At 37.2% G+C, this 14,579-nt stretch overlaps 1 protein-coding gene across 2 annotated transcripts in view; it reads left to right on the top strand.

Annotated features, from left to right (window-relative positions):
• dnah9l (dynein, axonemal, heavy polypeptide 9 like) overlaps positions 1 to 13,388 on the top strand; it is a 91,458-nt gene extending 78,070 nt beyond the window's left edge. For both annotated transcript variants that reach the window (XM_073870725.1, XM_073870724.1), the window contains 15 exons: positions 492 to 632; positions 769 to 939; positions 1,084 to 1,206; positions 1,289 to 1,482; positions 1,871 to 2,019; positions 3,663 to 3,790; positions 3,873 to 4,100; positions 4,302 to 4,493; positions 5,525 to 5,644; positions 5,773 to 6,015; positions 6,096 to 6,276; positions 6,635 to 6,752; positions 11,034 to 11,146; positions 12,786 to 12,926; positions 13,031 to 13,388. In XM_073870725.1, coding sequence (XP_073726826.1) covers positions 492 to 632; positions 769 to 939; positions 1,084 to 1,206; positions 1,289 to 1,482; positions 1,871 to 2,019; positions 3,663 to 3,790; positions 3,873 to 4,100; positions 4,302 to 4,493; positions 5,525 to 5,644; positions 5,773 to 6,015; positions 6,096 to 6,276; positions 6,635 to 6,752; positions 11,034 to 11,146; positions 12,786 to 12,926; positions 13,031 to 13,278 — 2,490 coding nt within the window. In that variant the 3' untranslated portion in view covers positions 13,279 to 13,388. The remainder of the gene's footprint in view (positions 1 to 491; positions 633 to 768; positions 940 to 1,083; positions 1,207 to 1,288; positions 1,483 to 1,870; positions 2,020 to 3,662; positions 3,791 to 3,872; positions 4,101 to 4,301; positions 4,494 to 5,524; positions 5,645 to 5,772; positions 6,016 to 6,095; positions 6,277 to 6,634; positions 6,753 to 11,033; positions 11,147 to 12,785; positions 12,927 to 13,030) is intronic.
• The last annotated feature ends 1,191 nt before the right edge of the window (positions 13,389 to 14,579 follow it).

Here is a 14,579-nt window from a genome sequence, read left to right on the forward strand (position 1 = left end):
TCAAGAAGAGAGGAAAATAGAGAGCTACAAAAATGTACGGTATGTGGAAAATAATGTGTTTTTTACCACGCAAACACATTGTATTATACCACATACGCAAAATAACGTGTTTTTTTAGCAATGAAATAGGTGCTCTTTAAATTATATTAAACCTTAAAGTTTTGCATATTTAAAGGCGTGATCACTTGAGTGACAGGTAAATTGCCACTGATGTCACTAACGTCGAACTAGGTGGGCATGTTTTTAGCAACCAGTCACCTTTGGTCCACCCACGTTCCGCCTGTTTGCCGATTTTCTGTTATCCACGTATAACCTGCTGCCAAGATGGCTCTGCCTACTTTGGGCTTTAAAAATGCCTTTACAAACCTACGGGTGACGTCACTGACACTACAACCATATTTTTTACAGTCTTTGGTATTTACACCAAAGTTTATCTTTGTATTGTTTTCTCTCTCTTTCCGTTGAGTGTCTCTGATTTGGCATTTGTGTAGGTGTTGGAAGCAAAGGTTAATGAGGTGAAGATAAATGAGGCTCGTGAACACTACCGGCCCGTGGCTGTCAGAGCGTCTCTCCTGTACTTTATCATCAACGACCTAAACAAGATCAACCCCATGTACCAGTTTTCCCTCAAGGTTTGTATGCGAGTAGGAGCATCTGTGCAAATTTGTTTCGGTAAAAATGATGTTCAGATCTGTTCAGCTTGTTGTTTACCTGACACACTGATAGCTGTTATGTTGCTTTGCTCATGCTGGATTTTTCGTCTCTCAGGCGTTTAATGTCGTGTTTCACAAGGCTGTACAGAGTGCAGATGTCTGTTCTGATGTCAAGACCCGTGTGAACACACTGATAGATTGTATCACCTTCTCTACATTCAATTACATCAACAGAGGCTTGTTTGAGAGAGACAAGCTCACCTTTGCTGCCCAGCTTACATTTCAGGTAACATAGGCAGACACACGTCCAATTACAAAACTGTGTGCTACACACATATTAAATCAAATGTGTGTATTTTCCTGACACATCATAATGAAGTACTTGTAATGTCATTTTTCCTGACTGTATGTGTATCTGTTTGTGTATCAGTTGTTGTTAATGAATAAAGAGGTGGACCCTCGGGAACTGGACTTTCTGCTGCGCTTCAACATTGACCACAGTTATATCAGCCCACTAGACTTTCTGTCCAACTCTGCGTGGAGCGCCGTTAAAGTGAGCATGACCCCCAAAACACACATACGATATACCTATATACTCTGCAAAGAGACGTGATGGTCCTAAAATGTTCTCGCAGACTATGAGCTTCACAGATGAGTTTCGTGGCCTGGATCGGGATATAGAGGGTTCTCCCAAACGGTGGAAGAAAGTGGTGGAGTCTGAATGCCCGGAGAAAGAGAAACTACCACAGGAATGGAAGAACAAGAGCTCGCTACAGAAACTCATCCTCATGAGAGCTTTCCGACCTGACAGAATGACATACGCCGTCCGGTTAGTGTGAAGTGTTTGACAACATTTATCAAGCCTGTTTACCAATGTAATATTTTTCAGGCTTATTTGTTTCCCAGTACAGGTATAAGTAAGGAATAATTGACGACGGGCCGTTGAATTCTTAGAAAATATTAGTGCATTTCCCAGAAAATGATTGCACACCTCAGAACGTTCATCAGCCAATCAGATTCAAGCATTTAACAGACCCGTAGTATAATGTACCATAATGTATGTCCTAATCAAAGACAGTGGTGATGGATCATCCGTGTTACTTCTCAGTTACCAGCCCAAATTTTAACCACTAGCTGACGTCATTTATATCTGCATCATCTGTGTGGGGATGATGATGTATGTGATTGGACAGTATTGTGTCTGTCTGTGTGTGTAGGAACTTTGTGGAAGAGAAACTGGGCGTGTCGTACACAGAGGGCAGGAAAATGGAGTTTGCTCGATCATTTAAAGAGTGTGGTCCTGCCTCTCCCGTCTTCTTCATCTTGTCACCAGGAGTGGACCCACTTAAAGATGTCGAGTCCCTGGGTAAATACACAATGCCCATATGGCAAAAATACATATATTCCAAAATATAAAAACTGTCCAGAAAATATATTTGCTGAAAGATATTTTGGGACGTTTACAAAATATATTTTTCACCGATATATTTTTTGACCATTTTTGTTAATAAAAAAATTTAAAATGTTTTTAATAATTAAAATATATTTAGCCCTCAATATATTTCAGTCCAAGGAAATATATTCATGTCGCATTCGTAGAAAAACTTTGTTTATTGTGTGAACCTGTAAGCATAACAGTTTTAAAAAGGTTCAAATTAAATATATTTTCAACTTCAAAAATATACTTTATAAAATTAACTTTAACATATTACTTTATTTAACACATTTAGCATATATTTAAAATATATTTTGGCAAACAATAATTTTTTTCCCTATGGGATGTAAAATTAGAAATGTATTTGCTTGCTCTTGAAATACATTTTGAAATATATGTTGATATATGAAAGATAAAAATTTATTTAGGTGAGCATTACTTTCTACAAAATGTATTTAGTATATAGATAAATTATTTTTTTGCGGTATGTGCGGCTCTTCTTTCATCTAAATGAAATGAAATAAGGACTTTTAAATGTAATTTTTATGTCAAAAATGACCACTAAGATTTAAGTTTATATTTTAATAATTTAATAGCACATTTGCACATATTTAACCATTTATTTTTCATCCATATTAAGTTTTTATCAGTAGTATTTTACATAGTTATTGTTATTATTATCTTCATCTGATATTTTTGCAAACAAACAAATAAAATACATTTTGTTAGTAAAAATCTACTTTGTTAGTAAGTGTTTTATTTAGATTTTTTCTTTAAAAATAATTTATTTGCATCTTATAATTTAATTGTAAGTAATGTAAAATTTATAATTTGAAAGCACTGTAAGGCGCTTTCTGGCAAACGCATAAATGTCAAATGTAATTATTAATTACTTTATAATTACAAACTTATATAATGGGGCATTTTAACAACACTATTTGTGAATGAGTTTTTGTGTTTTTTTAAATGATGTAACGTATATATGAAAAGCTCAAATGCAAAAGCCGCTAAACGCCACCTCTGTCAAAAATTAGTGATATCAACGAATGTTCTCGGCATGATCTTTAAATGTTTTCGCTTCAAATCTGCCTTATCCCGACCTCAGCCCATTCAAAAATACTGCTTTGCGGGCAGAATTTGTTTAACCCCACAACGATTATAGAGTCCTCTAAGTGCATGGAAGAAGAATTGGATAAACAATTGACGGCCTGCGTACATCATGGGGCAATAGTTCATTATTCGGTTAAAGGAGGTTTACTAATATATTAGGATATAGACCAAATTATTAAGCCTTTTACCTTTATTCAGAAAGGACAGTGAACAGTGACTGGAGACTTTTTTAGAAGTGCAGGCAAGACAGTCAAATTTGTTAAATAGCAATAAAATGACACATTTTTAAAAATGAGGCATTTCAATTGCTGAATAATAATATCCTTTTAATTTCCATTAAAGTTAAATTACTGAGTCGAAACAGAAGTCGAATAAAAAATGTCCATTTACAAGAAAACATGATGCATGTAAAGGGTTTTGCATCTGAATTCTTCATATACACCATTTGTATGTCCCTACTGTAGGTAAGAAACTGGGTTTCACTATAGACCTTGGGAAGCTCCATAATGTGTCCCTAGGACAGGGCCAGGAATCTGTGGCCGAACTCGCCATGGAAAAGGCTTCACGCGAGGGCCACTGGGTCATCCTACAGGTCCATTTTCACATCATTGTATATCCGTTCTAGATGTGCTTTGGCTTGTTTGTTGTTTTACTGTATATTCTGTTTGTTGTAGAACATCCACCTGGTGGCCAAGTGGCTTGGCAGTCTGGAAAAGCTCCTAGAACGTTGCTGCGAAAACAGTCACCAAGAATACCGAGTGTTCATGAGCGCGGAACCTTCTCCGACCCCACAGGAACACATCATTCCACAAGGCATTCTGGAAAATTCCATTAAGATCACTAATGAGCCGCCAACGGGTATGCTGGCCAACTTACACGCTGCTCTGGACAATTTCGATCAGGTGAGCAAAGTAAACAACACATTTTTGCAATTTAGTTGCATATAAGTGGTCAATCACATCTCATTCGTGTTAATCTGAGTGCTTAATAAAAAATGAATTGCATTGTTCTCTGTAGCCCCACCCACAAATGAGTTTCACTGGTCTAAAATCCACCTCTATGTACATTAAGTGTATATTTTAGCATTGCATGTGTTTGTGTAGGACATCCTGGATCAGTGTTCCCGTGAGCAGGAGTTCAAGACCATCCTGTTCTCGCTGTGTTATTTCCATGCATGTGTAGCAGAAAGAAGGAAATTTGGCCCCCAGGGGTGGAACAGAAAGTACCCTTTCAACACAGGAGACCTCACCATATCAGTAAACGTCCTCTATAACTACCTGGAAGCCAACTCACAGGTGTGTGGACATAGCTGGGGTGGCCAACAATATCCAACAGCATCAGATTTTTTTTAAAAGCCATTGAATCCAATTTTTTTGCACATATAAGATTAAGGTCTGAACTTACTATAACCATTTTTTTAGAGGATTTAAAAAATATTTCACTGTTTATCAAACATTATCACTACCGCAACAAGATATTACATTAAATATCTGGCATTTACAAACTCATGTTTCGGTAATGAGAACTCAAAAGTTGTCTAGGTACTATGACAAACAAAATTTCAACTTTTATTTGGAGAGAAAAAATAAGAACTGCTTACCTGGTAGCCATCTTGAGTGTCACAGTCAATGATGTCCCTTACAACAATTTTTTTGTAAATGTTAGTTCCTTGAGGGCTTAAACAATGATTGAAAATTGTTGTGGAGGATGAGAAAATTTTTCTTGGACACATTTATATTATTGGCTCTACATTTACCAATGATACCACATGTTTCTTTACTGTAAATGTTTATAGTATAACATGCACTGAAGCTTTTTTTTTTTTATTATAAATATTTTCATGTCAAAGAACCAAAATCCAGTCATGGACACATTGCGGTAATGAAAATTTCCCCCCTAAATGTGGAAAAAAAAATTGGTTTGTATGATGTCATTTGAAATCATGTGCAAAATAGTACATGAAGAGATGTTTGTAACTGTATGCTTCTTATTTTGATACTCTTACTTTGCATTTACTTCGACCTTAGTGAGTTGTACACTGTCTCATAAGACTGTATTCACAGGAATCAAATATATTTTAACTGAAAGTGCTCGCGGTTTCTTTTGGTAAGGTAGGAGCTGTAGCTCATTTGCATTTAAAGGTACACACATAAAAAACAGCACTCCCATATCGGGGCATTTTGGGAATGCTATAATAAATTAACTGTGTGTTTTTTACGTTGAAAACCTGAGACTTATATGTTGGGCATTAGATGTGCCTTTCATTTATTCGATACAGTTCCAAATATAGAAAAGATTATTTAAAAAAACAAACATGTTTGTTCAGGTACCATGGGAAGACCTGCGCTACCTGTTTGGTGAGATCATGTATGGTGGGCACATTACCGATGACTGGGACAGAAGATTGTGCAGAACTTACCTGGAAGAGTACATGCAACCTAACCAGGTGTGTACTGTTTAAACACAATGCACATTCATAGTGATGATATAATGTATAGGTTGAGTGTACTGTAAGTCACTTTAGATTAAAGCATCTGCATGTAAATGTTAAAAGTTTTATCTCACTTGCTACAGTTCGACCGGAAGTTGTCACTGGCCCCAGGACTTGTTGTTCCTTCCAACCTGGATTATCAAGGTTACCATGCTTACATAGATGAGATGCTTCCCCACGAAAGCCCAGTGCATTACGGGTTGCATCCGAACGCAGAGATCGAGTTTTTAACCGTGACGTCAGACAGCCTCTTCCACACCCTGCTGGAGCTGCAGTCCAGAGACTCCGGCATGGGCGAAGGATCCTCACAAACTACAGAAGAGAAGGTCTGCTTCCGAACGTAACTGTATATTTTTATTTGTCGCAATAACAGTTGGTAATGTAGCCTAAGTCTTTGGTATTTCAGGTGAAGACGATCTTGGATGACATCCTGGAGAAATTACCGGAAGAGTACAACATGTCCGACATCACGTCCAAAACAGCCGAACGTTCGCCTTACATTCTAGTCTGCCTCCAGGAGTGCGAGCGTATGAACATGCTCATTCACGAAATAAGACGTTCACTTAAAGAATTAGATCTGGGGTTGAAGGGAGTCACCCACTTTTTAAGACCAACGATATTTTTTCTCAAATTTAGCACATGTGTCTAAATTAGAGGGTAGGATTAAGATGAAAAACAGCGGTTCTGGCTAGATATGATACAGCTACGGCCTAAATCCTATGAAATGTTGATTTGGGGGCTAGGTTTAGGATGAAAACAGCGCTTATCCGGTGAGATTTTGGCCGTAGCTGTACCCCTTCTAGCCACAACCAATCCATTTCCCTTTCTCATTTAGAGTCCATATAATTTAACTAAATTTCGTGACTACTTGACACAAGAAAATGGCATCTACGCCAGAAAATGTTTTGGACCCACCCACATCTTTTTGTTTGTATGTTCTCTGGCAGGGAGAGCTGGCGATATCATCGGAGATGGAGCAGATACAAACAGCTTTGTTTTTCGATAATGTTCCTGATACCTGGGCCAGGCTAGCCTACCCCTCTACATACAGTCTTGCTCAATGGTAATGCACACACACTCAAAATATTTGACCCTGGATCACAAAAAATCTGTCACACAGGTATATTTGGAAGAGTTTGGTTCCAAAACGCAATAAATCCATTTTGACAAATGTCGGTAAAAACGTGTTTTCTATACCAAGAATGTGACAAAATGAAAACCACTATTTTCTGTTACAAACTTTCACATAGCATCTTTAGGTTATAAAAACATTAAGAATTCAAATCCATAACTTGATTTTCAAAGATTTATTATTAAAACGAATTATTTTTTCCACAAAATGCAATAAATCCATGACAGTTTTTGTTTCAAAATGCTAGAAATCTATTAATTCAATGTATAAATGTGCATTCATCTTTGCCATTTTATATTCATTTAGTTGAACAGTGATATACACTGACAAAAAATAAACATTATAAAACGGCTCGTTCTGGTTCTTCATTCTGATTGGTTGAAACAGCAGTCTTTAATCATATTTTCATTGTGCCTTTGCTGCGTCTCTGTTGTTTGTGAACTGCGCTCTGTTGCAGCCACACTTGATTCTGAGGAACTACTTTGTTTGGCGGAAGAGTACTATTTGTACTTATATAATTACAACTTATTTGTGTTTTATTTTATAAAATCCCGCTAACGTTATGCATCTGAAGTAACCGTTTTATAAATGCAATAAACCCCTCAAAGCGTTGGGTTACCAGTGCATTTTATAACAGCTAAGGGGGTTTAGGCACTCCGCTTCGCGTCGTGCCTAACAACGCCCCTTAGCTGTTATAAAATGCACTGGTAACCCACTGCTTCTTGGGGTTTATTGCTTTATTAATGCCATTAATCAAAACACTTACTTTGTCATATTAAGATCACTGTCATTGCTGCGGTTATACTTGACGTCGTCGCTTAGCATTTTTCACAGCCATCAGCTGTAAAATGTTTTGGTCCTGCTCGATTTTCGTTGACTTTGAGTAGAATAATGTAGTTTTTCATAAGATCCCCTGCGGTCAATGTGTTAGCATGAGAAGCTTGATGCTGTCGGGAGAACAAGCACCCGTCTCCCGAGTGCTTCGCGTAAATTATTAGATGTTGATGACTTACAATCTTTCCCGTCACAGAAAACCATCACAGGTTTATTAATGCTATTAAAGTATTATTTTGTTTTGTTTGTTGATCACGAAGTACAAAGTAGATGAGGAAAACTAGGACTCCATGTACTCAGCGCGCTGCCATTGCTTCTTTACATTGATTGAATGGTGCGCTGTAATTTCTGGAGCAGATTTATTGCGTTCTGTAAAAAAAGGAGGAGTGGCGTTTATCGCATTTTGGGAAAAAAGGGAGAAAAGATGACAGAATAACATGGCGGATATTGGATTTTGCGTAAAATTAAGAATTTACTTTTAAATACTGACCTGATTTTGGCAGTAACAAATTTTTTTCAAAAATGGCGTTTATCGCGTTTTGGAACCAAACTCTTAATTTGTAGCAGTAGCCAACAATACATTGTATGGGTCATAATCGAAAATTAGCAAATCAAGAAAGGATGCGATATGAGAAATATGTAGATAGGCTTTGTGACAGTCTAATTGATTGAGCGCAAGTATGGCCGTGCTGTCTCGGTGAGAGTCGCGTCAACCAAAACGGCACTTCTCCTAAACTAAGGAGAGTTTTTTCTTTATTTAAAGCACGCGCGCAGCCTGTGTCTCGCGCCTGCTTCCGTATTGCAAGACTTTGCACGCGCTTCTCCCACAACAGACAAGGTGCTTAACCTTGACTCACGGGGATGATTTTAAATGTGTCTCTCAATGCTTATTAAATACTTACGCCTGTCTCCGCATCGCAAGACTTCCCAAAACGGAGAATGCATTTAAACTTGACGCACACTCGCAGCCCAACAATGCTTACAAGCCTGGCTCCTTATTTAAAACATTTAACTGGTTTGGTTTGCTAATTTCACTTGAATAAAATTACATGACATTGAACGCATTTTTTACTCATTTTTAAAATCCCAAATGTATTCAATATTTTGATAATTATGAAGTTGAATACAGTTCTTTATTTACAAAAAACGAACATGCATAAAAATAGTCTTCAGTCACCCATTTAAATATTTTAACTTTTTGTTAAAGTTGCAGATATAATGAACCCACTTATTTAAATACTGTTAGTCCAAGCTAAAGACCATTTTACATTTCATAAAATAAAGCAGTGTTACTTATATTCTTAATTTCTTTATTTTTGTTTCATAATGTAGCATATGTACAGAGTTTGTACAAACCTATACAGCTCACAACAATTAAAATAATAAAATACATATTAAGAAAAAACAGCTGTGTGCACGGAAAGAGAAAAGTAGTAAATTAATGCCTTATACACACTTTCCGAGGTGAACATGATTGGCTGCTTCACCGTCATTGACAAGTACATAAACCCTGCACGTGCTATTTGCTGTGAGCGCTTTAGAGGCGGGGTGCATGACTTTTGAAAAACACTTTGGAAAAGGGAGTCGGGCCAAGTACCAAAACACACTTGTAGCCAATCAGCAGTAAGGTGCGTGTCTACTAACCAACATCGTTGCCTGGGTTGCGTACAGGTATGTGTGGGGCGGGTCTATCAAAAGAAGGTCCAGATTCTATTGGGGTAGGGGCGTGTTTATTTAGGTGATTTTAAATAGAGACAGAGCGCAGCGCGTCATAACCTGAAAACCACGCCCACCGGGGGGGAAAGCAATCCAACGGTCTCCATTGACTTTGTATTGCAAGAGGCCGCCTCCTTGTCATTTCTGGCTTATAACAAAAAACTGAATAATGCCGAAAAGCTGCTTTGTGACAATATGTACAGCTAACAAGCCAAAGAAACCAGAAATAAGTTTTTATAAGCTGTCGAGCCGTAAAACCCAGTCTTTAAGGAGAATAAAGTGGATCGCCGACTACGTTTCCCCCTATTGGACGCAGTTTTACTAATAGGAGTACTATGAAAAGGTGCCTGTATCCATTTCTGTGTCTAAACGCTCGTTTTTTTGAAGTCGACAGCTTATAAAAACGTATTTATTTATTTTTTTGGTGTGTTAGATGTACACCTTGTCACACAGCAGCTTTTAGGTATTATTCTGTTTTTAAGTTTAATCTGTAAATACGTTTTTATAAGCTGTCGACACCAAAAAACGAGCGTTTAAAGACACAAAAATGGATACAGGCAACTTTTCATAGTACTCATATTAGTAGAACTGCGTCCACTAGTGGGAAACGTAGTCGGCGATCCACTTTATTCTCCTTAAAGACTGGGTTTTACGGCTCGACAGCTTATAAAAACTTATTTCTGGTTTCTTTGGCTTGTTAGCTGTACATATTGTCACACAGCAGCTTTTAGGCATTATTCAGTTTTTTGTTTTAAGCCAGAAATGACAAGGAGACGGCCTCTTGCAATACAAAGTCAATGGAGACGGTTGGATTGATTTCCCCCCCGGTGGGCGTGGTTTTCAAATTTGCATAACTGCGCTCTGTCTCTATGTCTACATTGGCCTTTAGAGATCATGCACCCCGCCTTTAATGATGGAGAACATGAACCATTTGATATTTGAGATGAAATAAAACTACCTGCGGAGTTAAGGTAATCTCACTTTAAGGTAGTCAGTACTTAGCACATGATCATTTCAAATCCGTTTACAAGACTAATGCTCTTGTTGTTTAATATAAAGTTATATTTACATGGCGTTGTAAAAATTATGAAATTATCTTGTTATGTGCTAAATTTATAATAAGAAACTATTAACACAAGGTATTTTGATTTATAACATAAGCAATAATATATGTAATTATAGTATGTAATCATATATTCAAAAATAACTCTATTTTGGCATGCACATTATCTAGTTCATGTTGTTCCAGTTTAATTCAGAGGACTTATTGGTTTGGTGTATTTATTTTAATTGTAAACCTTAAAAAAGTAATTATTTTAGATGCAATTTTGTAATATTAACAGCTTAAATAATTCTCTAATATCTTTTTAAAACATTTAAAATCATTCTGTAGATTGTCCCAAACAAATTCTGCAAAAAAAGCTAAAAAGTCAGCAGATTTTGACTGGCCCTGCTTATAATATAGAGTGTTGTGGTTAATTACTTAAGCTTATCGCAATGCATTATTGAATTTCCTTATCTGTTATTTGCAATGTTAATCTTGCTGACTTCCCAATACCAAGCAATAGGCATTATTTCTATAGTGACTGCTTATAGAAAAGATTTAAATATGAATACGTGTTGTATCAACCTTTGTGTGTGTGTGTGTGTGTCTCAAATCAGGTATAATGATGTGTTGCTTCGCTGTAGAGAGTTGGACAGTTGGACTCAGGATCTGTCTCTGCCAAGTGTGGTCTGGATCTCTGGTTTATTTAACCCTCAGTCTTTTCTAACAGGTAACACACACACACACACACACACACACACACACACACACACACACACACACACACACACACGAATATAAGCCTATGTGTGGACTTCACATTAAAGCCACAATACGTAAGATTTGTGTAATAAAATATCCAGAAACCACTTGTGCAGTGTGATATATTTAAAGCAGTTGTGTACTTACATTATCCCAAAAGATCCCAAGGTTTTGTAAATCCAGAGAAATGCCTATTTTTTTAAATAATGGCCCTTCCCTTAAATCTTTTAGTGACTTAACCCTTATGGGCTGTTGCCATTTTTTTTTTGTCTTAATTTGGCCACAACTTTTTCTGTATTTCATCAAATGGAATGATTTTTTGGTGACAAATCTTATTTGATACATATTTTGAGAAAATGCTTTGACATTTTTCAAAAACTCAACAACATACCGTGTGCAAATTTACTACCCTTTCAAGTTGTCCGTGTTCAAAAAAGCCACTAAATAAAATGGCTGTAAAAATGTATTAGTTGAATTTATTATTATTATTATTATTGCATAAACAACCTCAGTACTGATCAAAACTACCAAATGTTAACAAAGAAAGCCAGGATTTTAACTCTTTAATTGCCAAGTTCATAAGTGATGTCACTGATTTAAGAAAAAAACACACAAAATGACTGATTTTCAATATAAAAAGTGATTGTGTACTGGATTTTTTTTACTTTTTCACAGTCTTGGGCATGTCAAAGATTAGTAAAAACATTGGCTTTCATGCATTTTTAGTTTTTGTGTTGCATCTGATTTCCCCCCCCCCCTAATTAGTTGTTGGTGGCTTTTTTGCCCCATTGACTTCTATTATAACGGCATTTTTTTGTACACGAACAACCCGACAATCATTAAACATACAGGTAAAAACACTACATTAATTCATTACCTCATCCACAGACACGATTAGCCAATTCCATACCTCTCTGGACATCTCCCAGCGCTCCACTCTTCTTTATTACGTCATTAAGCTTCGCCTTTGCGTTATAGTGACCTCTAGTGGTGAAAATCTATATATTGTGGCTTTAAAGGGACACTCCACTTTTTTTTGAAAATATTCTTATTTTCCAGCTCCCCTAGAGTTAAACATCTGATTTTTACCTTTTTGGAATCCATTCAGCTGATCTCCGGGTCTGGCGCTAGCACTTTTAGCATAGCTTAGCACAATCCATTGAATCTGATTAGACCATTAGCATCGTGCTAACAATAACCAAAGAGTTTGGATATTTTTCCTATTTAAAACTTTAAGCTATGCTAAAAGTGGTAGCTCCAGACCCGGAAATTGGCAGAATGGATTTCAAAACGGGAAAAATCAAATGTTTAAAATGTAATAGGGGAGATGGAAAATGAGCATATATATTTTTTAAAGTGAGTGTTCCTTTAATGTTCTTATAAGCAGCATGCTCAGTCCTGTTGCTGGAGTATAGATACAGCTGGCAGGTGTTTAAAATTTAAATTGATTTCTATTAAACTGCTTTGCTATAATACAGAATTGTGAAAAGCACTAGAGCAAATGCATATTAGTAGTAGTATAAACATTATCATATTGTGTTGGATCTCCAAGGGCATTAACAGAATTATTATTCTCATAAGAATTTTAAACACGTTTGTTTTTGTAGCTGTGATGCAGAGTTTAGCACGCAAGAACGAATGGCCGCTAGACAAAATGAACCTCACGGTGGACGTTACCAAAAAGTTTAAAGAGGAATTTAACCAACCTGCCAGAGAGGGAGCTTACATCTACGGCCTTTACATGGAGGGTCTGTATTTTCCACTTTAGCTTTAGCCAATCACAGGATACTTTAAAGATTGAATTTTACCAAATTGTTATTTGAGTCATACTCTATGTTTGCATTGATCGCAGGTGCACGCTGGGATATTCAGGGTGGAACGATTGCAGAGGCTCGCCTTAAGGATTTAACACCCAGCATGCCCGTTATAGCCGTGAGAGCCGTTCCGAACGACCGTCAGGAGATGCGCAACACCTACGAATGCCCCGTCTATAAAACCAAGCTACGTGCTAACACGTATGTCTGGACCTTCAGTCTTAAGACCAGAGAGAGACCAGCGAAATGGGTTCTCGCAGGTGTCGCCCTGCTGCTTAGTGTTTGAGACTGAAGATTACTGTAGTGATGTGATTGTATGTGTGCTTAATATGATGATGGGGGAATAAGATAACTTATTTTTTAAAAATATAGTCATTTTCCAGCTCCCCTAGAGTTAAACATTTAAGTTTTATCGTTTTGGAATCCATTTAGCCGATCTCTGGGTCTGGCGGTGCCTCTTTTGGCGTGGCTTGGCACGGTCCATTGAATCTGATTAGACCATTGGCATCGCGCTCAAAAAATAACCAAAGAGTTCGGAGATTTTTCCTATTTAAAAGTCGACTCTTCTTACATCGTAAGACTGGCAGAAAATTAAAAGTTGTGATTTTCTAGGCAGATATGGTTAGGAATTATACTCTCATTCTGGCGTAATAATCAATAACTTTGCTGTCGTAACATGGCTGCAGGAGGTGCAATGATATTACACACCAGACGAAAATAGTCCCCTTAGTAACTTTCAATGGCAGGGGACTATTTTCCGACACTATGTAATATCATTGCGCCTCCTGCAGCCATGTTACAGCTGCAAAGTCTTTGATTATTACGGCAGAATGAGAGTATAGTTCCTAGTCATATATGCCTGGAAAATCACAACTTTTATTTTTTTATTTTTCTTAGTACACAATGTAACTACAGAAGAGTTTTGAATGGAAAAGATATCCGAACTCTTTCGTTATTTTTGGCGTGGTGCTGGTGGTCTGGTCGGATTCGGTGGATTGTGCTGAGCTACGCTGGGGGTGGTGGCGCCGGACCCGGAGATCGGCTGAACGGATTCCAAAAAGGTAAAAATCAAATGTTTAACTCTAGGGGAGCTGGAAAATGAGCATATTTTCAAAAAAGTGAAGTGTCCCTTTAAAGGGATAGTTCACTCAAAAATTAAGAAGTTCTGTATTTACTCACCCTCATGGTTACAAACACAAATGGGGAATGTTCGATCAGAAGCCCCACTGACATCCATAGTGGAATAAAAGGATTACTGTGGAATCAATGGGGTTTCAGTTTGGTTACAAACATTTCTCAAAATATCTTCCTTTGTGGTCATCAGAAGAAAAAAGAACTCTATGCAGGTTCGTAATAACATGAGGGTGAGTACACGACAGAATTTTCATTATTTTGGGCAAACTATCCCTTTAAGTCAAGTTTTATGTCACGTTTATTTTAGTCAAAATTGTGTCTGCTATACCCCTCTCGTTTTTGTATTAAAACTCTTTGTCTGTGAGTGGGTTCAGTCTCCTGCAATTCCTGACAGACTGGGTCACAAATTTTTCAATAATCTTATACAACATTGTAAATGAAGCATTCTGTCCT

This window comes from Misgurnus anguillicaudatus, chromosome 8 (genome assembly GCF_027580225.2).
Source record: "Misgurnus anguillicaudatus chromosome 8, ASM2758022v2, whole genome shotgun sequence".
Taxonomy (NCBI): domain Eukaryota; kingdom Metazoa; phylum Chordata; class Actinopteri; order Cypriniformes; family Cobitidae; genus Misgurnus; species Misgurnus anguillicaudatus.